This window comes from Microtus oregoni, unplaced genomic scaffold, assembly GCF_018167655.1.
Source record: "Microtus oregoni isolate MIOR12 unplaced genomic scaffold, Mior012 000003F_ref0000135, whole genome shotgun sequence".
Lineage (NCBI taxonomy): Eukaryota > Metazoa > Chordata > Mammalia > Rodentia > Cricetidae > Microtus > Microtus oregoni.
Genome location: NW_024543062.1, coordinates 1,122,612 through 1,148,078, shown reverse-complemented (window position 1 = coordinate 1,148,078; position 25,467 = coordinate 1,122,612). Strand labels below are relative to the sequence as shown.

The following is a 25,467-nucleotide window of genomic DNA, read 5'->3' as shown; positions in this document are numbered from 1 at the left end:
GTTGCCAAGCAAGCTTCTCGGATCCTCCTGTCTCCATCTCCCTAGAACTGAGATTATAGGTGTCAGTCACAACACCTGGCTTTGTATGTGGGTTCTGTGAAAGGGTTTTCCAGCACAGGGGTATCTTGGCACTAGGGAGGCAAGGAATACTACAAAATCAAACCATGCAGCAAACCCCACAGAAGAGATGGGTTGGGGTAACCACAGAATGACAGCTGCCTTTTGAGCAGGAGCAGAGACAGCAACGGGCTGGGTGAAAGGCAGGCTTCTGTAGGGTCTTTGGAGCATGTGCAGTGAGCTGGTAGAAAAGTACAAGCTGGTCAGAAGTATTGTTTGCTAACCCTGAGTCATGGGGTGGGGATTCCCAAGTTCTGAGTTCAGGGGACAGGCCCAGGACAGGATGACTTTCCACTGGCCTGTTACCCTAGATTCTCAGTCTCTCATGCTTGTATAGCCAGCACTTTACTGGCTAAGCCATCTCCTCCGCCCATACTCACTGGTTTTACCCAATTACCGAATTCCCATAAAACTTATAGCACCCAAACCACAGATTTGAAATGTCGTTAGTACATTTGTAGCACCGGCTGTGGTGTGGGCACTGTCTGGTGTGTTAAAAATGGAGTCGGCACCAGGGAGACCATGGGTAAGCACATCTGGTGTGGTTGCAATGTTCTGTGGCCTGGACACTGTCCATCCCTACTAGGGAATGAGTACACTGACCTCTGAAGGTCTCTCTACATCTGGCATTACTGTCTCCAGGCTATGTGTCTCTAGGAACTGCAGTGGGGAGACACAGAAGACAAACGGAAGCATTTGCTCTGAGTGAGCCTCTGATGGTCGCCCTGAAGAGAGACTGTTGCGCAGCCTAAAGCCAGATCACCTGTAGCTAGCTAAGACACTCGGAAGCACCCACAGGATGAGCCTGCAGCGAGTCCTTCCAGGGAGCCGGCTTTGGTCTGCCAGGCGGGAGGTTTACATCCATTAGACGCTGAAGAGGCATTTTAAGAATCCAGAGAGTGAAGGACTAGAAAGAAGAGTCACTTGTCCTTCGCTTTAAACATCTCTGCGTCAAATTCATTAAGCCAGATGCAGAAGGACCCTTGAGGTCCTAGAGACCCTGCTTGTGACAATAGCAGGCTGTCACTATAGGGGCTTTATTATCCTGCGGCCAGACCTGCCTTCAGATATCCCAGTCGTGCAAGCTGGGACAGTGCCTCTCAGACACCTGAGGACAGCAAGCAGGCTTTCGTTCCTCCCTCTCTAATTTCCTTTTTCTTCCTTCCTCTTCTTCCTTTTCCCTGTCTCTCCCTTCCCCATCCACACCTCCTTCTCTTTCTTTCCACCTCTTAGATCCTGGAGATAGAACCCTGAGCCTTGTGCGTGCTAGGCAAGTGCTCTACCACAGAGCGACCCCCCCCCCCATTTTGTTTTTGTCTTTGTTTGTTTGTTTTGTTCCATTCATTTATTTTAATTTTGTGAGACAACGTTTCCTGGATCCCAGGCTAGCCCCAAACTTCCTGTGTAGCTGAGGATAGTCTGAACTTCTGATCCTTCTGCCTCCATCTCCCAGTACTGGATCTGCAGGGGTGCACTGCCTTGCCTGGCTTTATGCAGTGCTGGGGATCCAGGGCTTTGTGGGTGGACACAGCTTGCGGAGATATACCTCCAGTCCTTTGTCTTGCCTTTTTAAGGTAGTTTTTGTCGGCATTATTTTTCTTTTCTTCCTTTAACACGTTCTCTTACTCTTGGGAATTTCTCATTTTAAACACTTGGTTGAACTTGCAGGGAAGCCTGGCCTCCCAGAGAGCAGTCCAGCAGGTTCTCTCTGTATGAGTGGCCCTCAGCCCACGAAAGCTCAGATGGCAGGCTCACCTTTCACCTATGGCGTTCCCAGAACAACTGAGTCCAGGAAAGAGTCCTGCACTGTCACCTGCTCTTGGTTGTCTTGGAAACCACATCTAAAACCTACAGATTTCCATCCCCTCCTCAACCCTGACTCCCGGGGCATCACGGGAGCAGTGAAAAGAAGTTAGACAGTCCTTTCTTGGTGCTGGGGCAGGAGCCTGGAGGATGTAATCACGTTCCCTTGTCTTTCTTTGCACAACAAGCACCTATTAATTATCTGCTCTCTGTAGAGATGAATAAGACAGGAGTCTCTTAATGCCTCTTCAGATGGCCTGGGGCACAGCGGGTGACCCTGTTAGAGGAAGGATCCCGCTGTGAGGCCTTGCTGAGGGGGCTGCACTGCTTCTCGCTTTCCCGGTTTGGTAAACAAGGGCCTTTTGCAATGAAGAGTCATTATGAAGCCATTTCCTCCCTAACAGGCTTGGCACCCATCCTAAGCTGGGACACAAGTTAACCCTCTTCCTGACTCTCACCCCCTCTAGACCTTCCTGGTGCTCCATCCAACCTGGTCATTTCCAACATCAGCCCTCGCTCAGCCACACTCCAGTTCCGACCCGGCTATGATGGGAAGACGGCCATCTGCAGGTGGATTGTGGAGGGGCAGGTAGGTGGTGACAAAATACCTGACCAGCAGTTTAAGGAGGAAGGAAGGCTCATTCTGGATAACAATGCAGCACTGTCCACAAAAGGCCGGGAAGTCACAGTGAGACAGTCCACAGTCAGGAAGCCAAGAGGATTACTGATGCTCAGTGCATTTTCTCCTTTTCATTTAGTCCAGAACCCCAGTCCATGGATGGGGACACCCACATTCAGAGTGGGTCTTCCCACCTCTACTCTGGAAACCCCCTCACAGACATGGCCAAAGGTTTGTCTCCTAGATAATTCTAGGTACTATCAAGTTGCCAATGTTAACTTCCACACCCTGGGAGCTAGGGATTCCCAATAGGCAGATGGTAAGGACCTGCCCTTGAGGGAGTGTTGATGGTCCCCCTAGAGAAAATCCAGGGTGGCTAAAAGGGGGTGTGCATGGAGGGGAAGAGCAGAGACAGGAATGAAATTAGACACTGAAGACAGGGTGGACAAAGATGAGAAAATCAGGGCCCTATCAGGTTGCCAGAAGTGAAAATAAAGGAGGAAACTCAAGGCTGTACCAGCATGGTACCCCAAGTTAGATAGCAACTGACTGAGTTTTAAATTCTACTTCACAGTTAACTGGCTACCAAACTGGCACAGCTTGTTTGGCATAGAGCATCATGGCTACAGCTGCCTTTCTAGAGCAGGCTTAGTCTCCAGGTGCTGTTCAGGGCATGGGGGGTGCTGTGGAAGAAACCATTCTATCCGCGGGTGGCAGGATCTCCTGCCTCAGGGTATGTCTGGAGACAGCATAGAGTGTTAGGAAGTGATGGGAAAGTCTAGCATATATATCCAAGGATGGGCCAAGGAAAAGATTCAATGTAGTGTCAGGGGCTATAATAAACATGGGTGGGCTTGGGCATCTAGGATGGCTATATGTAAGTAGGATCTTCTGGTGTGGATGAATACCACACATTCCACCAACTCCATGTTCTAATAAAAGGGGAAAAGATGAAGAGCCAAATTGTGAGCAGTGAGTGGTGATGTTTAGAAGTAGTTCCCGTGTAATTAGATCCTGGTGACTCATCACTGTTCTTTCACTGGGCTGCAGGAGTCTCTCCTGGTTACTGGCTATGAATTGGAAAGCAAATCCTATACATACATGCACAAAAGTTTCACCAAGCCCATAGAATCCCCACAGTGTAAACTAATTCAATGGGAGCTAACCATCCCTGGGGTTGAGACTATTGACTTAAGAAAAATAAGAGTATATCTATATTTTATGCCTAATAAAAAAAAACAGTGAATGAAACAAAAAAAAGTTGGAAACAGACTTTGAAACTTTAAGAAGAAAAATGTCGGGCTGGAGAGATGGCTCAGAGGGTAAGAGCATTGCCTGCTCTTCCAAAGGCCCTGAGTTCAATTCCTGGCAACCACATGGTGGCTCACAACCATCTGTAATGAGGTCTGGTGCCCTCTTCTGGCCTGTAGGCATACACACAGAAAAAATATTGTATACATAATAAATAAATAAAAATATTAAAAAAAAAAAAGAAAAAGAAAAATGTCTATGGAAAACTGTCTCGATGTTTATTGGTCCTGGTTGCTGAGCAAGCTCCATGTGGACTGAAGTATCAAGCACACCTGTTGCTCCCAGACGCATTCTCACACTCCTTGTTCCCCTCCCTTACAGTCCCCCTCATCCACTGGCAGTCACTTGTCTTCTCTCTGTCACTATAGATTACATCTCTTTTTTTTTCTTCAAAAAGTCTTCTGCCCTTTTTCCCAGTGCCATGTCCTATTGACAACACCTAGACACTGGAGAGGTCCTTGCAAGATCCCTTCTAGTCATACCCCTTAACACTCCTCTGTCCCTCTATATCCTTTGAAGCAGAAGTTCATCACAAAAACTTGATGAAATGTGCTTTCACTTTGGTATCACCCTCTCTTCTTCCTGCATCCTCAGCATATCCTCGGTTCTCTGAGCATGTTGAGATGGATAAAGAGCATGAACTTATGCTAAATAAAGCAGCAGGAGGGAATGAACTCCCTGATTCCTGATCCCTACTCCATCAGTTCCCCATCAGTGCTTTCTCTCTTCATCCATGCATGCTCTTTCACCTGAACTGTTTTGTTTTGTTTTGTTTAACGTTCAGAGTGGAAATTTTTCCATCCTCTCAACTTTTACTCATTCTGTCTCTGGAACTTTGAAGGAAAGCCCTTACCCTAATCCCTCACATTGTTTGGGAACTCTCAAAGCCAAGAAGACAGAAAACACTCAATTATAAATTATCAAAATAAGGCACTGCCTCCTTCTACTAGTGTTAAACAGATCTACTTTCTCTTTTTTTGTCTCTTTCCTAATATTGCAACAATTGTGAAAGCATATGCTTTTATATTCAGTGTGTTCCAGGCATCTGTACTCATTGCTCTATGTTAGTCATATGTATGTGTCTGTGTGTCTGTATGTGTATGCCATGGTGCACACATGGAAGTTAGAGGACAGTTTCAGGTCTTGGTCCTCTCCTTCATTTTGTGTGAGACAGTTTCTTTTGCCTGCTGTGTACACCAGGTGAGCCCCTAAACTTCTTCTGCCTCTTATCTGTCCATGGGAACACAGGGATTATGGACATATGCTACCATGTCCAGCTTTATGTAGGTTCTAGGGATTCAAACTAAGGTCCTTGTGCTTGTGTGGTGAGCCCTTCACTCACAGAGGTATCAATCTCCTTTGCCCCCATTGCTATTCTTTGAGCCCTAAATCCACCCATCTTTATCCCTTCATGTTTTAGATTTCTTGACATGAGAAGATTTGATTTTCTGGTATATGCCCCAGCACATGGTGCCTTCCTGGTCCAAGCTCATATGAGCTGTTTATACATGAGCCTGGGTTTTAAATAGTGCTGAGTAACATTTGAAGATCACAACCTGAGCATCAAAAGGTTGGGGAGCTCATTGCTGCCATCTGGTCATTGCTTCTGAACCTTTCTGGTCAGGAGAGGAAATACACTAAACATTTTTGTTAGAGTTACTTATTTCATGTTCATGAATGTTTTGCCTGTATACACATTTATGTACCATACATGTGCCTGGTATTCAGGAAGGCCAGAAGAAGGTGTCAGGTTCACTAGAACTGGAGTTGGAGATGCTTGTGAGACCCCATTGTGTATCCTGGAAATTGAACCTGTGATCTCTGGAAGAGCAGCTAGTGCTCTTAGCCACTGAACCACCTCTCAGCCCCAGGAAACATGTATTTTTTTTAACACCATAAGGTCATAGTGATATTTTCAATTCAAATCAAATACCATTATCCTTAAATTCATATCTTATAGTAAATTTGCCTCATATGCATTTTTCAGAAACCCCAGTGTTCTTATTTTCTTTACCTGACTATTATATTGAATATAAACCTGTGATTCCAACAGCGTAATCAACATGACCACTGAATGCAGCATAAGGGTCTATCCTTAGGTTTAATTTTCTCCTGTGTTCACAGCCAAAATGCTGGGCTTAAAAAAAAAATCACCCAACAGTATTCTTTTTATCCACGCTTTCATCACCAATTTGTATATAACTAGACACATTCATGTCAGTTGTTGTGTTCTTTTGCCTTGCTTATTAGCAGTTAGATTCTGAAAAAAAAATCATTTCTCCTGAGAGAAATCGCTAGGGCTTTTTAAGTTTATTTTCACTTTGTAACTATTTACACTATTGCAGAGTCAAAGCTATAGAAAAATGATGTGCTGGGAAGTCTAGGTTCCCTGCCTGTTACTGCATCTTGTGGATAATTATGCCTACTTGAATCAGTACATTGTATATGTATTGATGTGTGTGCAGGTGCACATGTGTGGACAATGCCTATAGAAGCCATAGGTCAACCCCAGCTCTTGTTCCTCAGGTACTGTTCACCTGGTTTTGGAGACAGAGTCTTTTATGCATTTGGGGTTCACTGAGCAGTCTAGGCTAATGGGCAGCTACCCCCAGGGGTCTTCTTGTCTCTAACTCCTAAGCACTGGGATTGCAAGTAAGTAGTATCAGACATGCCTAGGTTAAAAAAAAAAAAAACCCAACAACTTAGGTTCTATGGGTCAAACACTTTATTGAATGAACTATCTTTCCTATCTCCCAAGCTCTCTGCTCTTCTCTTTGACAACAAAAACAAACCTCCATATTTGTATTACTGTCCTTATGTGGAATGTGGCCTTCTGCACTCACTGCCCTCGTGATAAAGTAGCTAGTCCACACCTGTACATTTCCTGTCCGCTCCCCCATCTCCCCAGCCATCACCTGCTATGGTTGTGTAGCCTCTTCTCCATGTTGGGCCTGTGTTTTCTACCACTGCCATCAACAAGTTGCCAAACACAGAGTGCTTACCCAACACGAACATGCTATTAGAGATCAGTTCGTTGCAAGTCTAGTGTGGGTTTTATAGCTAAAGCATGGTGCCCGTAGCACAGCGCCCCCTCTGGAGACTCTGGAGAGGAGCTGAATTCTGTGATATAGGTAAAAATCAGTTCCATGTTGGGAACCCAAGGTTTGGTGTGTAGGAAGCTACCTGTCAGCAGGACTATTCTAGCTACTGAAGGTCACCTTGTCGGGTATCTCAGAGTTCCTTCCCATCTTCAAAGTCAGTCATTGCAAGTGGATCTTCTTCAGACTGGGATTTTCCTTCTGCCTTGGTCTCATCTCAAAGACACTATTCCACTTCTAAGTACCCCTGTGGTGACTTTGGACCAAATAATCTTGTTCTTTTAGTGTGTTTAGCCTTGTTGCCATCAGCCTAGAGCCCTATGCTATGTGAGGCACCCTGTGCATAGGTTCCAGAAGTCAAAGGGAATGAAGAATCAAGACCAGGGTTAGGAAGGGATTCTTCTACCAAGAAATTGGTCTTAACATTTTGTCTTTTTGCTGCTATGTATCTTCAAATTAGACCCCAGACATGAGGCTGCTGGGTATAGTCAGATTTTTCTTTGGGCTGCCAGATCACAGACAATGATATGGCGAGTTATTAATTACAAGAGCTTGGCCTTAGCTTAGACTTGATACTAACTAGTTTTTATAACTTTAGTTAACCCATATATTTTAATCTACATTCTTCCACAAGGCTTGTTACCTCATCTCCATACTGTTTATCCTGATTCCTCCATGTTTGTCTAGAGACTCTACCTTTTTTCTTTCCAGAGTTTTCTCTCTGTTTGGAAGTCCCACCTATACCTCCTGCCTAGCTATTGGCCATTCCGCTTTTTATTACACCAATCACAGCAAATACACCTTCACACAGTATAAAATATCCTACAACAGCTAGATCAAACAGTAACTGCATGCTAACCCTTCCCAGAAGCTGCCAGATGTCTCTTCTATAGGTCTGCACAGGGCATTTTCATCAGAACCACATATGTAGAATGAGGTAATGTCCAATTAAGTCCAACCTCTGAGTCTTCTCTGGCATGTTTTTTGATAGGAAGCAAGGCATTTCCAATTTGTGTCTTCTGAAGAAGCTCCACCCAATTTTCTGCCCCCACTTCTATTTTCATATGCATTTAGATGTATTTTTGAGCTTTTCCTTCCTTCTCTTATTCCTTCTGTTCTTCCTTTTGTCCTTCCCTCATTTTCTTCTTCCTTCCTCACTTCTTTCCATTTATCCATCTTTATTCCTTTTTAAAAATATTTACTTCTTGGATATCTAAGAAACTGCGCATAGTAGGCAGATGCTCTACCACTGAGCCACACCCCAGTCCCTCACTGGGGGATTTTAGGGAGGTACTCTACCACTGAGCCACACCCCAGCCCCTCACTGGGGGATTCTAGGCAGAGGCTCTACCACTGAGCCACACCCCAGTCCCTCACTGGGAGATTCTAGGCAGGTGCTCTACCACTGAGCCATACCCCAGTCCCTCACTGGGGGATTCTAGGGAGGTGCACTGCCATTGAACTATGTTTCTGTGCCTCTTCACTGTCTATTTTGGTACAGATTCTCAGTAAGCTTTCCAGTTTGGTCTTGAACTTGTGATCCTTTCTCTGTCTCCTTAGTAGCAGGAATTACAGGTTTATAACACCAGGTCTGGTACTAGTCACGCCATGCCTACCATGTTCCCAGCACTTCAGTCCCACGTAGTTTTTCCAACTGAAGACAGTGACACTCACTGTCTCTGGCCCTGGGTTGGTACTTGCTTAGATTTTGTGGTGCATCTGCCACTCTCTTTCCTGGTCATTTCTTCCCCAAGTCTTTCCTCCTGGTTCAATTTCCTTTTCCTTCGATTACATCTCTTAGTTGTTCTCTGGGTTGCAACACGGTGAATGTTAACTTCTCCCATGGTACAACTGGGTAATCTAGAAAGATCTTTAGTGCCATCCTCTGAATGGCAGTTTAGCACTGTAAGTGCAGGAACTAAAGGTCTGGAGATAATAGCCCGCTTTCTCCTCATTCTTATTGTTGACGTTGAAGTTCACCTCGTACCCTATCTTACTTTGCCAGTAATCTAGTATCTTAGGGATCTCTTGTATTCTGCAGCTTAACTATAATACAGTAGGTCTAGGAGGATGTTGTGAAATATTACTCTGGGTAAAAATGTGTTACATTTGATTATGTTGCAGAATATTACTTTATCTATGTAAAGGTGTGTTACATTGTTTATGCTGCATTTGCTTAACCATGTAAAGATGTGTTACATTTGCTGATGCTGCACTGTTTTAACAATACAATGATGTGTTGCTTTGCCTGCCTAAGGTACCTGATTGGTCTAATAAAAAGTTTAATGGTCAATAGCTAGTCAGTAGAGGGATAGGCAGGGCTGATGGACAGAGAGAATAAATAGGAGGAAGGAATGGGAGAGAGGGGAGAGAGAACGAGGGAGAGAGGGAGACACGAGCCAGATAGACATGGAGTAAGACATATAGAATGAAAGAAAAGTAAAAGGCCCTGGGGCAAAACGTAGATGAAGAGAAACAGGTTAAATTCAGTTATAAGAGCTAGTTATAAGATAAGGCCAGACATTCATAATTGACAAGTCTCCTTGTCTTGATCTGGTTGACAATCCAAGAAAGCCTGCTACAGAAGGATCTTTTGTTATTTTTTCATGTGTATGCATAATATATGTGCATCTGTGTGGTGTACAAGTGAGTGTGGGAGCCAGAGACTTACACCAGATATCTTTTGGATTGTTCTCCACTTTCTGTATCAAGGCAGGGTCTCTCACTAATCCAACTAGATTAGCTAGCTAACTTGCCCCAAGTATCCCCCCTTTCCATCTCCTGAGTGCTGGGATTGTACTGGGCCCCCATGCCCATCAGGATTTCATGTGAGTGCTGGGACTCAGTCTCTGGTCCTCACATTTGCACAGCCCGGGGCTGCTTCTGAAGTCGGGGTGTATCAGACACTTTGAGTCTAAAACTTCAATTTGCTCTGGCAAATTCTTTGTCACGGTCTGTTTGGGTGCAGCCTCGCCACTGTCTGTTGTCTCTTGCTGGGACTCCTGGTGGATGTAAGAAATTGCTTCTCTCTTTATCCGCCTGGTCGCTCAGCATCCACTTCCTATTTCTCTTGTCTTATCTCTCTGTGCTCCTCTCTAAATAATGTCCTCAGAAGTAGTTTCCAGTAAATTAATTCCCTGTTGACCCCTATCTCATCGGCCCTTTTGTCTCTTCGGAAGTTTTCAATCTCAGTGACAGATATTTACATCTTATATAGCTCTATTGCTTCTTCATCTCTGCCTTTTAAAAATATATAGCAATAGTGACGTATTCTGTCCTTAATGTTACAGTTTATTCCGTGTTTGTGTGTGCGTGTGTGTGCATACGTGTGTGTGTGTGTGTGTGTGTGTGCATGTGTGTGCTTATGCACATTTGTATGGCAGCCTGAGGTCAAATCTGGGTACCATTTTTCAGGACACTGTCCATTTTGGTTTGGTTATTTGTTTGGAGACAGGATCTCTCACTGGCCTGGATTAATCTGGGCAGGTTGGCCCTCAACTCCCAGGCATTCCCCTGTCTCTGCCTTCCCCCTGCTGGGAGAACAAGCATGCACCATCACATCTGGCTTCTTAAGAGGGTTCTGGGGATCAAGCAAGAGCCTTACCTACTGAGCCATGTCCCCAGCTGACTCTCCTTATTCTGTGTTTGTTTTAGGTTTTGGTCATGTCATTGCTTTAAAAGGTTCTCCCTCTGAGAGCCCAGACTAGCCTTGAACTCATGATATTCCTGCCTCAGCCTCTCCAGCGTGGAGATGACAGTTTCACTACCACCCAGCGACAGTTCATTCTCGTGTGCCTTTCTATGTCTTAGGGATTTGGGTTTTGTTTGTTTGCTTGCTTGCTTGCTTTTCCATACTGGTTAGGTTTTCCCACACTTGGTGATTTAGTGGTAGCATTTTCACATCTCTCCCCCAAATCACTATTTGATATTCTCTTTCTCTAGACCAGTGGTTCTCAACCTTCCTAATGCTGTGACCCTTGGATACAATTCCTCATGTTGGGGTGACCCCAACTATAAAATTGTTTTCATTGATACTTCATAACTCTAATTTTTCTACTGTTCGGAATCATAATGTAAATATCAGTGTTTTCCAATGGTCTTTGGTGACCTCTATGAAAGGGTCTTTCTATCAAAGAAAGGGGGTTGAAAACCTTTGCTCTAGACCCCAAAAGTGGGGCACTCATGGGGAGATGCTTATCTTCTTTTTGTTCTCCCCCCCGCCACCACACACACACACAAGTACAGGCCTGGGGAGGAAGAGAAGCAGACTCCATATTTATAGTGAGTACTGCATTAGTTCCCCTTTCCAGCAGCCAGAGGCTTTTTTCTTCTTTCACCTCAGTTTTGCTTGCAGAATGTGAAGGGGCAGACATCTCGGCTGTGCAAAGGCCCTGTGGTTCACCTCCCTGGACCTTGTTCCAGCCCTTGATTGCTAAGAGAGACCCTCCCCCAGAGCAGCCACACTTCTGGTTTCCCGAGTTGAGCGGCTCTAACAGGCTGACTGCCGTTCCTACCCAGCTCCTCTGTGGCTTCTGGTTTGTAGGGTCCTTCAGCCTGCTGTAGTGCAGGAACTGAAATACCCGTTAGTCACGTTCCATCCGCAATACTTCAGTCTGAAAGTTGAAGCCTCAGAATGGCCAGCAGGTTCCTTCCCCCTCAGGCCAGGTCCCTGAGCTCTCTGTGTTTGTGTTCTCAGCCAGATTAGTTCAGAATCCCAGGGGGCAGGCTTGTAAAAGCACCTTTGGGATCTTTCGGGTCCACTGAGGTCAAGAGAAGTTAGAAGGAGGCTGCTGCAAGTCTCATCCTTGGTGTTTGAGACCCTGAGCAACTGCCCGAGGGCGGGATGTGCACATGACTGTGGCATCTTTCCCCAGCTGGATCTTTGTGTCACACAAAAGCAACAGCATTTTCTTTAAGTGTCTGGATGGGCTCCACCAGCAGAGTGCTGAGGAGGGAGGGACGTGTGTGGGGCGGGGGGGGGGGGGGACTGGGGTTCCTCTCACAGCCTCTCCAAAGGAGATTGGCTGTGGAATGTTCTAGAAGTCTTTGTTTTCACTGCCATGACTTATTATCACAAGGCCACGCTTCCTGGGAGCCTCCAGAGCAAATTTGCAGCAGCAGCTTCTGGAAAGCTTCCCCAGGAAAGAGTGGGAGGTGAGTTCAGCTCCTCTGAAGGCAATGGAGGGGGCTATGGCCCTGCCCAGGCTACCTGAGTGTTAGTGGAGTTGTGAGGGCCACACTCTGGGCCTGGGCAGCCCTAACAAGTTAGGCTTGCACCCTTTCTCAACTAAAGAGACAAGAAAGAGTGGAGAGGAAGACAGGGGTGGGGGAGATTCAATGGGGCCATATTAGGAATAAAGAGATTCAGTCCCCCCCCCAATTCATCTCTGAGGTTCTGACATGGGGTTTGGATTATAAATGAGGGCAAGAGATCCACATAGCTAGGCAGTCCCAGTCAGCATGGTCAGGGCCCCAGCCTCTCCTGCAAGGAGATCTGAATAGTTGTCAGAATGTATAAAACCTCTTTCTGGGAGACATGCTCCCTGTCAGGCTGGCCCAGGCTTCCACCTTTTACTTCTCCCAGCAAAGGACTCCTGAGGAAATTTCAATTCCTTGGAAGCCTGTAGTCAATCACAGAAACTTTTTATTAATTATGAAAGCTCAGCCAATAGCTTAGGCTTGTTTCTAACTGGCTCTTATAACTGATAACTTAAATGAACCCATTTCTATTCATCTATGTTCTGCCTCGTGGCTTTATTACCTCATCTCCGTACTGCCCATCCTGCTTGCTCTGTGTCTCCTGGTGTCTCCACCTTCTTCTTCCCAGCATCCTCTGTGACTAGAAATTCTGCCTAGCTATTGGCCATTCAGCTTTTTATTAAACCAATCAGAGTGACACATCTTCACAGTATACAAAAAGATTATTCCACAACAGAAACCGTTGTTTTAATAGTCAGATAGACAAGGGGAAGGGCACAGGTATCTCTTTAGAATCTCTCTTTCTCTGTCTCTGTGTGTGTGCCTGCTCACATGTCTCTGTGTGTGTGTGTGTTCACATGTGGTGTGTGCATTTGTACATGTCCCATGTGGGCACACACAGGGCCGGAGGTTAACGTTGGAAGTCTTCCTTAGTTATTTCAGTGTTTTCAGAGGCAAGGTCTCTGGATCCAGGGCTTGCCATTTCAGCTAGACTGACTAGCTAGCGATTGCTGGGGATCTGCCTGTTTCTGCCTCCCCAGTACTGAGGTCACAGGGGCACACTGCACACCTGACTTCTTTCACATGGGTTTCTGTGGATCCCCATGTTCGCCCAGCAGGCACGTTACCCACTAAGCCATTTCACAGCACCCCTCTTTAGAACGTCTTCATTTTTGCTGAAGGATAACATGAGGGACAGGTGTGGCTCTCAGAGGAGACCCAGCCTGTGGGATGCCTCAGCCCCTGCAGAAGACAAGAAGAGACATTACAGCAGCGAAGGTCTGACGCTCCAATCCAGCGCCCTGCCCAACCTGTCCATCTTTCCAACGAAGACCCAGAGTTAAATCACTGGCCCAGGGTCAACTGTGAGCATCCACAGAAAGCTTGGAAGGTGGAGGATGAGGACAGCACCTGGAGCTGAGAATGAGACGGGCTTGCTGTCGTTCTCTTTCTCTGGATGGGCCATGAGCTGGCAGGCATGTGCTGGGAGTGTGGGTTGATCACAGTGGCACCTGCTGAGCCTACAGTGCACAGAGCATCCCCTTGCCCATCACTGGCCTCCACACAAAGCAATTCTGCCTTTTGGAAGAGAAGCCATTCATTTATTACCCAGAGCTGGAGCAAGCTCACCAAGGGGCAGGAGTTGGTCTTGCTGGCAGTGGGATGTGTTTGCCTGAAGAGGGCTATTCATGCTCACCCTTCCAAGCACACCAGCTCCTGAGATGACCTTGTGATCATTTTAGTAAATGGCTGAAAACTAAGTCAAGATGGCCAACCTAGAGAGAAGGAGTCCACAGTGTGGAAGCGGGGGTGAGTGTAGAAAGGTTTGCCAAGGCCTGGGGAAGACAGCCTGGTCTGGAAAGCGCTTGCCTTACGAGAATGAGAACCTGAGTTTCATCTCCCTGGACCCATGCTTGTTTTTTTATTTAAAGCTAGAGGTACAAGTTTGTAATCTCAGTGCTGGAGACATTTAGAGCCCCGGGGTTTGTTGTCTACGAGCCTAGCCTACTTGGTGAGTTCTGGGCCAGTGAGACCCTATCTCAAAAACAACGAGGTGGACAGTTCCCAAGTAACAACAACCAGGTTTACCACTTGCCTTCACTTATACAGGCACACATGTGCATATTTTCCTGTACACACATATGCAAGGCATACACACCCACTTCACACACATGAACTAACACACACATATATGTATTAACACATACATGCATTAACATACACACACACACACACCCAAGACTTCCTAGGCTACTAGAGGAACATGGAGGGAGGAGCAGGCCAAACTATCTGGGGCTGTGGAAGGCTCAAGAAGGGAATGACCCGGAGCTGAATGTCCAGGCTCCCTGGCCTCCCCCAAGCAGCAGCCAGGACTGAAGACCGGCACATCCTCCCAGGCCAGCGTGTGCAGTGCAGCCTCCACTCCACTTCCATGCCTTCCACTTCCCAGTGCATCTTTGAATTAAGTTTTGCTTATATCACAACTACTTTCTGAAACCGCGAACCAATGCTTTTGTTGCCATTATTTTTTGGTTTGTATGTGTGCATGCCTGCGAACGTGTTCACATGTGCACAGGTGAGTGTGTACATATATGCAAAAGACTAGAGGCCAGAGACAGCTTCTGGTGTCTTTCTCTACCACATTCCTCCTCATTTTTTGAGATCGGGTCTCTCCCTCAGTCTGGAGCTTGCTAATTAGGGTCGGCTGGCCGGCCGGGGAGCCTTAGGCATCCACTTAGGGATGGATCCTCCATTTCCCCATGCTGGGACCACAACCATGTGCCACCGTGTCCTGCTTCCTTTTATGTGTGTTCTTGGGATTAGACTCAGGTCTTCTCATGTTCACAGGAATCACCTTACTCGTAACCATTTCCCCAGCCCCACACACTGAGGTTTTTGACTTCAGTTATCCTCCGTGAATTATGGGATGAAAGATGCTTGCTGTTGGAAAAACCCCTTATACGGCCCTTGTAGTGTTGCTGCTCAGATATGGGTTTAAAAAGATAAAAAGCAGCAGCTTTGGTGGGTATTTCTGGTTCTGTAATGCGTTCCTTAATTAGTAACCTCTGGCTGCAGATGGAGCAAAATCGCTCTCCCCACATTTTCCCTGCAGTTGGCAGCGGTACCTGTTGTCCTTGGCCACCCTCTCCCCACCCCTTGCTTCCTTGCCCTCCCTCAGCCCCTGCTGCACACGGCCATTCGCTGCGCTCTAATAGCCAGAATTGCTGCCCGACTCCTGCGAAGGCTGCTTGGGGCAGGATTGTCGGTAATGAAGACGCTCTTGGTAACACTTTGGGTACAGACAAAACTGTTTCCGTTCTGAAAATGGAAAGCCCTGATGGGGTGGGGGAACCCACTAAGTGCTTATTTGTGCATAATAGTAGCCATTTTCTTTAAAAGGAGCTGTTTTAGAGAGTGTTATGGGCTAATAAAATAAAACACGAATCTGTTCCATGCTGGTCTCCTGGTAACTAAGGAACAGTGGAGATGGAGATATCGTGTGGCCCCAGTGGCCTCGGAGGTGACACGCACAGGTTGCCCAGAGTGTCATTAACCATTCCCATTGAAGTGACTCATGCCTGGGGGACACCAGGGCACGAGGAAATGCTATGTGTCTTCCAGGTGTGCTCGGCAGGTTCCAGGAACTAGATTGGATGGAGGCTGATGGATGGAAGGCCACAGGTGGCACTTTGTGTTTCTGCATGCTGCTTTGGTTAAAGGACGCTTCACTGGGTGTGTAGGGATTTCCATTTACCTAACAAGCCATTTTATCTGAAGCCTCTCGCGATACATACACACTAGGGTGATTTCCAGCGCAAGCCTGGTCAACAGCTGAGCATGTGTGCCTCTATTAGAAGTTTCTCTTCCTAGGCAGGGCATTCCCTTCTGCCTTCTGCCTACACAGCCAGGAGACTGAAGGCCAGTGTGTGGCTGAGAGTTCCAACCTGGGCATCTCTCTTGTACCCTATGCTAGACTCTGTGGATCCTCTCCTGCTTCTAGCCACACTAGCTAAGCACTGTCTAGGCCCAGGACTCAGACACCAGAGACAAGACAATAACCTTCCCAGCATCCATCAGAGGGTATAGAGACTCATGAAAGAAACAGATGCCAAGCCCTCTTGGCAAGGGTCACCATGAGCAGAGGTTGCCATGGTTCTCATGTATATACAGACAGTCCCCAACTAATGATGATTCCTTGTGTATGTGTGGACAGTGCCAGCCTGCTATAGTTCAACTCATAATATCTCAGCTCCACTCCGCAACAAAAGCTGTTCTCTGTAGGGCACCATGTGGCCAGCCTTTTCTATATGGTAGTTCTGTGTTCCATCATGATCGAGTGAGTATATACATATATATATATATATATATATATATATATATATATATATATGAGCTAGTCAATATTTTACTATAAAATACTTTACTATAAAAATAGACTGCATTAAATGGCATTGGCCAAGTGTAGGCCAATGTAGGTGTTCTAAGCATGGTTAATGAGGGCCAAGCTAAGCTGTGATGCTCTATAGGTCAGGTGTATTCAGAACATTCTCCTTGTCCATTAATTTCTCTATGGGTTGGGGTTATGATGCCTAACCCCTTCTGAACTAACAGGCATTTTGGTTTGCTTGCTTACTTGCTCTCTCTCTCTCTCTCTCTCTCTCTCTCTCTCTCTCTCTGTGTGTGTGTGTGTGTGTGTTGTATGTGTGAACATACAGGAGCAGAAGTAGACTTGAGAGGTCTTTTTTGAGATGGTCTCTCGCTGAACCTGGAGCTCACCAGCTGGATAGACTGTCTGGCCAGCACCCTCCAGGGAACTGCCTCCCCACTTCTGGAGTTGCTGGCATGTGCTGTGACATCTAGCTTTGGACATAGGTTCTGCAGACCCAGAATCATGTCCTCATGAGTTCCCAGCACACACTCTATTGACAGAACCATTTCTCCTGCCCAGTGTATCTGTTTGGGGGATGTTTTACTCTTTCAGAGTTGATGGAAGTTTAAAGACAGTGCACTGGGCAGCAAGAGCGCTTCAAGGCCCAGTGGTTCTCATAGCTCCACGTGCACGTTAATGTCCTGCACTTCTTATCTTTATGGTCTTTGTGGAGGGTGTGTGTGGAGGTGTGGCATGTATGTGACGGTCAGAGGACAGCCTCAGGCTTTGGTCCTGGCGTTCCATCTTGTTTGAGACAGAGTCTCTTGTTCATCACTGGTTTGTTGGTGTAGCAGGTCTAGAAATGTCTGGGAATTTGCTTTTCTCGCTATCCCATCTCCTCATTGTAGCACAGAGATTACAGGTACATGCTAACATGGCCAGCTTTTATGCAAGTGCTGGGAATTTGAACTCACTTACACAGTAGGCACTTTACCCAAAATCCACCTCACCATCCCTTCTGTATTTCTGTAATGTGGTTACTGTCCTTGTCTTCCTGGAGGTGTTAGCTGGGTGAGACCAGGACCCTTGCCATCCAGGTGTTGGCCATGACCTCACACTGAGACATATGCCCAAGGCAAGTGCCAGGGAGCCCCTGCTGAGCCAGAGATGGATCACATCACAAATGCCACCTGGGGACAGAGCAATCTCTCTGACGAAAGGAGAGCTCCTCCTTTAAGGAGGCGCTTACATCTCTGGATAACTATCACTTTGAAGGTGACAGACCCCATGGGCCACACCCTCTCAGCTCCTCTTCAGGCTCTGCAAGATAGTATATCTGACCCCACCCAGACTACCTCTTCCCCACTGTGGATGATGTCTAGGCTACTGTGGGCCCTTAGAGAAGCCTCTGTCAGCATTGCAGTTGTAGCAGACCTCCACCAACACTGAATTCCTCTTTCCTAATAGGAAGAGTGACATTATTTTCCAGTTGTCTGGTACATGTACGGAGGAAAGCCATCAGTGGCTCTAATGGGCCCTTCAGCACTAGCCCAGTGATGGGCATACATCTGCAGAGGCGGTTCATCTTTGGCTCTAACGTGTTGCCTCCCCCTCTGCAGTTGGGGTCTATGGTGACTGGTGACGATGAAACACACAGATATTTCCAAATCTTTATTGTTTGTGTGATTGTCTGTAATGACACCCTTGCAATGACTTCTTGTCGTGCACCTTGGCCAGCAGAGCAAATCTGGAAGTCGTGCAGAGTATGAACCTGGCCTTTCTGCTTGTTAATCTATCATCAGATCATTTCAGTTCCTATTATGGGGACTCTTGGAAACTGCTTAGTGGGTACAGTGCCTGCTGCACAAGCTTGAGGATCCCTGCACCCACAATAAAGCCCACTGGGTAGCACACTCCACTGGCCCCATTGCTGAAGAGGCAGAGGCTAGAGATTCCAAGGGCTTGTTGGCCCAGTCTAGCAGAATCAAGCAACTCCAGGTTCAGGCAGAGATGCTGGCTCAGAAATTAAGGTGGAGAATGGTAGAGGAGTCTTTGGTCTTCTCATCTATGTGCACACGTACATATGCACATCCACAAATAAATACAAGTATGTGCATACTACACATACACATCACATACGAACATACACACACACCACATATACATTTCACTCATACAAACACCACACACACCACCCATAGAATACACATACATATACTACACATACCACACATAAACATACCACATATAGACTGCCCATACACACATATATACCACATATATGCATGCACAGCACATATACGCACCCACATACACACTGCACATTTCACCATCACCAGGGTCAGCATCCCCTGCCACTTTGAGGACCGTCCTGTGCCCTGATCCTGTCACACTGATTCTTTTGCTTTAGATCTGTCTAGGTGCTTCATTTTGCTGGTCGCTGGATCTTTCATTCATTTCCGTCATTCATCCCTTGCTGCCTTGCACCCAGAAAGCATTTAGTGAGCACCAACTGTTTGGTAGATTTGATGGTTTATCAAATCTGTTGCTCATGCTGCAAAGCAGAGGACCAGGATGGCTGGGCTATTTCTGGTCCCAGGTGCCCAGCCACCATGCACACACTCCCTGCAGGAACTCGGAGGTTTTGTGGAGAAGACGACCATTCTCAGCAGGCCTGGACAGGGTGCACATGGGGAGATGTTGCTGGCAGAATCCGAGAAGGCGAGTGAGAGGTTGACTAGTTCTATCAGAGAAGGCTCCTGGAGGAGGTGAGGTTATGGTTAGGAACTGAGGGAGGCCTGCCCATATTACAGCAGGAAGAGGACATCCCAGGTGGGCAGGGGTGTGAGAGGAGAGGCTCAGAAGGAGGGAAGTGCCAGGCATCTGTTGGTGGTGATGGTGGTATGTTTTCTAATGGTTTTATTTTTGAGTCAAGATCTCTCTCTCTCTCTCTCTCTCTCTCTCTCTCTCTCTCTCTCTCTCTGTGTGTGTGTGTGTGTGTGTGAGAGAGAGAGAGAGAGAGAGAGAGAGAGAGAGAGAGAGAGTTCATGTTCTGTGTGTGTCATCAAGTGCCCATGAATACGCACAGGAAGAAATCGGGCCCCTCCCTTCTCTGCTTTATTCCCTTGACACACGCTCTCTTGCTGAACTCGGAGTTCATCATTTTTGTCAGGGTTGGCAGCCAGAAAGCCTCAGCGATCCTCCTGTCTCTGCTCCCCATCACTTGGGTGAGAGGGGCACGTATGGCCACAGCAGTCTGTTGACGAGTGTGCTGGGGATCCAAACTCGGGTCTCGTGCTTGCACAGCCAGCCTTAAGCCCACGATGTCGTTCTGGATGGCCTCAAACTTAGTAATTCTCCTGCCTCAACCACCCCAGTGGGATGACAGGCTTGCTCTAACATGTCCAGCTTCTTATCCTAGAACTGGGGGACCAGCAGATCTTGGGCTAAGCGGCACCGAAAGGGAACTTTATTTTTCCATCTCTTTATCAGGAGTTGGAGGAGAGGGGCAAATGGGCCAGAGCCATCACTGTGGTTTCCAGAGGAGACAGCAGGTGAGACCAGGGAAACAATGTAGGGACTGCGATGGTAGCATCTGTGGCGGTCTCTGCCGGTAGTCTTGAGTTCGCAATGGCTGTAAAATCATGAGCATCCAGGAACAACCATGTGACAGGTTTGAAGTCATGACTGTTTCCCAGACAACTGAATTATGATGCATTCCTCACAGGACACGAGGCTGCCCAGCAGTAGCGGTGGCAGTTCCCACCACCCTAAGACCACAGTAGAGAATAACACCCTTCACCCCAGCAATCTGTGCTGCACAACTGGACTGTCCTGTAGGTCAAGTGGACCCGGCATTTTGAGGTGCTAGCTTTCTGGCCACATCACTCACTTTGTCCTCAGAGGGGTTTCTGATCATGTCTTGGGGTAACTTTATCATCCTTGCTTTATGAAGAAGGCTGAGCGTCTTGGCATCTCAGGGCAGCCTGCGAACTTCCACGCTGATATGTTTGGATGTGGAGTTCAAGCCCCTCCCGTGGGGTCCTTGTTCCCTGTGGTGAAGCAGAGGTCTTTGTCAACATTCTCTGGATTTAGAGGCAGTACCATAAACCCTCTGTGTCTGGGGAGGCCTCCTTGTTGCTATTAGTCTTTGAGAGCAGCAGACCTGCTGGGAAAAGCATCTCTGGTAGCTATGCAGGGCCCACCTCTGTGCAAATAAACACAAGCCAGTCATAGGACCAAGATGGCAGAGATACAGGGGCATTCAAGTCTTTCCCTTTGTCTGTACTGCTGGGGCTCAGCACCAGAGGCCCCTGACTCCAAAACCCAGGAAGTGGTCTATGTAAGGAAGACTGGGAAACGTCTCCTCCTGGAGAGGGGATTCTTAGGGAGAGCTGCACCCCTAAGGGGAGAAAAAAGAGGAGCGGGAGACCATTTTATCAGGGACACTGAGAATAATGGTGGATAGATTACCTCACATGTAGGTGACATGCGACAGGTGCTATGGACCTGATGTGTGTTTATTACAAATGCATATATTGACACCTTCCCTCAAAGAGTCCTATTAGGAGTGGGACTGTTGCAGCAGGATTAGGACACGAGGGTGGAGCCCCTTTGAATGAAGTTAATGCCCTTATTAAAAGGGTTAGGATGTGGCTCAGTGGTAGAGACCCTGTCTCTAAAAACAAGGTGGGATCATGTAGGAAGATAGCTCAGCAGTTAAGAGCACTTGTTGCTCCTTCAGAGAACCCAGTTTCTGTTCCCAGCACCCGCATAGCAGCTCCCAATCATCTGTAGCTACAATTCCATAGGATCCAATGCGCCCCCTGTCACCTCCACAGGAACCAGGCACACAAACAGTGCTCATACATGGAAAACTCTGAAACATAGAAAATAAGTAAATCTACAGAAAGGAAGGAAAAAAGGAAGGAAAAAAGGAAGGAAGGAAGGAAGGAAGGAAGGGGAAGGGAAGGGAAGGGAAGGGAAGGGAAGGGAAGGGAAGGGAAGGGAAGGGAAGGGAAGGGAAGGGAAGGGTGAAAGAAAGAAAACAAGCAAGGTGAGGCAGCTGCCTGAGGAGGGGCATCCAAGGTTGACCTCTGGCCTCATCATTCACACACACAAACAAGTACATATGTGTATGTGGGCATTTGTATGCAGTCATGAACACAAACACAAAATGAGTGTGTTTGTGTGAGAGAGGGGGAAGAGAGAGAAAAGAAAGAGGGGGGATTTAGTTGTAAAACAGGAAACAAGAGGGAACTACACTACACTGCAGAAAGAAGCAGCCACGAACTAGAGGGGAAGGGCTGCCCAAACCCTGCCCTTCTCAAAGCAGGCAGCCTCCTTGCCAGCCAGCAGAGATCAATCAAGGGCTAAGGAGAATCCCCTTAACAACTCATTAGCTTGCAAGAGTTCCGGATCTGCTCAGGGAAGTGGCCTTTGGGCCTCCCCAAGCCTCTAGTTCCTTCCTGGTTGGGCTGTGCTTTTGCCAGAAGTGCCAGCCCCATCTGTCCCTCTGCCTCCGTGCCCTCCAGCACCCCTCATTTGGGGGAGCTGCGCTTGGCTCAGGCACGGGGACACCATTCCGCACCATTCACAGGGTCTGAGTATCTGCGAAGTTGCAAGTTTTCCTGCTGACAACAGGAGTTTCAGTCAGGCAGGGTGCGTGGGGCTGGCAGGTTTCCACTGAGTTCTGGAATGTCTCCCCTCTGCTGGGCTCTGAAGGGAAGGACAGCTGCCTCCTTGTCAGTTTTTCCTCCTCATGCCCTCCTCTCCATCTGTGTGGGGCCTCTGGGATGAAGTTAATGACTGTCCTTGGAGTAACCACTGAAGTCCTGGGGATGTGGGGTGCCAAGCAGAAGCCGAATTCCCCTAGCGGGAGTACTCAAAGTCCTGCACAGGCCCATCGGTTCCCCCCAAACTTTCCAGAAGCCCAGCAGACTCGAGAGATGTTTCTCATGATCACAACCCAGCTTGTGCGAAAACTCGGCTTGGCAGGAGTGGCGGCCTCTGAGACTTCTAGTCGTTTAATGAAAGCACATGCCCAAATGGGTCCTGCTTCCGGGCCACTGGTGCCCAGGGCAGACTAGACACTGGCAGGTAAGCCATTCTCCGGGCCACTGGTGCCCAGGGCAGACTAGACACTGGCAGGTAAGCCATTCGCTCTGCTGGAGGAGCTTGTCACCTCCTTGGAGGGACTGTGTACTCCTTAATGCAATGAAGGACCTGCCGAGTGGCCTTTGAAATGTGGCCATTTCAGCTTCTATAATAAGCATTATAAAGCGCTGTTTGTTGGCTTTCAGAGAAAGGCAAGAAAGCCTTTAAATCCCAGCTTCCCCAGGGGAGTGTCAATTTGTTTTATCTTTAGAGCCCTGACTCACTCTGGGTCCTGTGTTCTGGAAGTAGCCAGTCACTTCTTACTTCTTCTAGAACACTCTAGTGTGATGCCCTGGAAGTTTGCTGAGCCAGAGGAGCCAGGCAAAGATTAAAGAATCCTGGTTTCTATGATCATTTCACTAGATGCGGAAAAAGCATTCGACAAAATTCAACACCCCTTTATGATAAAGGTCTTGGAGAGAATAGGGATACAAGGGTCCTACCTAAATATAATAAAAGCTATTTACAGCAAGCCAACAGCTAACATTAAATTAAACGGAGAAAAACTCAAAGCCATCCCACTAAAATCAGGAACACGACAAGGATGTCCACTCTCGCCATACCTCTTCAATATAGTGCTTGAAATTCTAGTAATAGCAATAAGACAACATAAGGAGATCAAGGGGATTCGTATTGGAAAGGAAGAAGTTAAGCTTTCGTTATTTGCAGATGATATGATAGTGTACATAAGCGACCCCAAAAATTCTACCAAAGAACTCCTACAGCTGATAAACAGCTTTAGTAACGTGGCAGGATACAAGATCAACTCCAAAAAATCAGTTGCCTTCCTATACACCAAGGATAAGGAAGCAGAGAGGGAAATCAGAGAAGCATCACCTTTCACGATAGCCACAAATAGCATAAAATACCTTGGGGTAACCCTGACCAAGGAAGTGAAAGATCTACTTGACAAGAACTATAAGTCTTTGAAGAAAGAAATTGAAGAAGACACCAGAAAATGGAAAGACCTCCCTTGCTCTTGGATTGGGAGGACCAACATAGTAAAAATGGCAATTCTACCAAAAGCAATCTATAGATTCAATGCAATCCCCATCAAAATCCCATCAAAATTCTTCACAGATCTGGAGAAGACAATAATCAACTTTATATGGAAAAACAAAAAACCCAGGATAGCCAAAACAATCTTATACAACAAAGGATTGTCTGGAGGCATTACCATCCCTGACTTCAAACTCTATTACAGAGCTACAGTATTGAAAACAGCTTGGTATTGGCATAAAAACAGAGAAGTCGACCAATGGAATCGAATAGAAGACCCCGACATTAACCCACAAACCTATGAACACCTGATCTTCGATAAAGGAGCTAAAAGTATACAATGGAAAAAAGAGAGCATCTTCAACAAATGGTGCTGGCAAAACTGGATGTCAATCTGTAGAAGAATGAAAATAGATCCATATCTATCACCATGCACAAAACTCAAATCCAAATGGATTAAATACCTCAATATCAGTCCGAACACACTGAACCTGATAGAAGAGAAAGTGGGAAGTACTCTACAGCACATGGGCACAGGAGACCACTTCCTATGTATAACCCCAGCAGCACAGACACTAAGGGCATCATTGAATAAATGGGACTTCCTGAGGCTGAGAAGCTTCTGTAAAGCAAAGGACACTGGCACTAAGACAAAAAGACAACCCACTGACTGGGAGAAGATCTTCACCAACCCTGCAACTGACAAAGGTTTGATCTCCAAAATATATAAAGAACTCAAGAAACTAGACCGTAAAAGGCTAATCAACCCAATTATAAAATGGGGCACTGATCTGAACAGAGAATTCTCAACAGAAGAACTTCAAATGGCCAAAAGACACTTAAGGTCATGCTCAACTTCCTTAGCGATCAGGGAAATGCAAATCAAGACAACTTTAAGATACCACCTTACACCTGTCAGAATGGCTAAAATAAAAAACACCAATGATAGCCTTTGCTGGAGAGGTTGTGGAGAAAGGGGTACACTCACCCATTGCTGGTGGGAATGCAAACTTGTGCAACCACTCTGGAAAGCAGTGTTTCGGTTTCTCAGGAAATTCGGGATCAACCTACCCCTGGATCCAGCAATACCACTCTTGGGAATATACCCAAGAGAGGCCCTATCATACAACAAAAGTATATGCTCAACTATGTTCATGGCAGCATTGTTTGTAATAGCCAGAACCTGGAAACAACCTAGATGCCCTTCAACAGAAGAATGGATGAAGAAAGTATGGAATATATACATATTAGAGTATTACTCAGCAGTAAAAAACAAGGACTTCTTGAATTTTGCATACAAATGGATGGAAATAGAAAACACTATCCTGAGTGAGGTAAGCCAGACCCAAAAAGAGGAACATGGGATGTACTCACTCATATTTGGTTTCTAGCCATAAATAAAGGATATCGAGCCTATAATTCATGTTCCCAGAGAAGCTAAATAAGGTGAATCCAAAAACAAACACATAGGCATCCTCAGGAATATTAACCTTCATCAGGCGATGAAAGGAGACAGAGACAGAGACCCACACGGGAGCACCGGACAGAAATCTCAAGGTCCAAATCAGGAGCAGAAGGAGACGGAGCACGAGCAAGGAACTCAGGACCACGAGGGGTGCACCCACACACTAAGACAATGGGGATGTTCTATTGGGATCTCACCAAGGTCAGCTGGCCTAGGTCTGAAAAAGCATGGGATAAATCCGGACTAGCTGAACATAGCGGACAATGAGGAATACTGAGAATTCAAGAACAATTGCAGTGGGTTTTTGATCCTACTGCACGTACTGGCTTTG

At 46.7% G+C, this 25,467-nt stretch overlaps 1 protein-coding gene across 1 annotated transcript in view; it reads left to right on the top strand.

Moving 5' to 3' along the window:
* The window catches only part of LOC121446547 (protein sidekick-1), a 958,674-nt gene that overhangs the window by 802,703 nt on the left and 130,504 nt on the right, over positions 1–25,467 (top strand). The window contains exon 22 of the mRNA XM_041649217.1: positions 2,388–2,509. Coding sequence (XP_041505151.1) covers positions 2,388–2,509 — 122 coding nt within the window. The remainder of the gene's footprint in view (positions 1–2,387; positions 2,510–25,467) is intronic.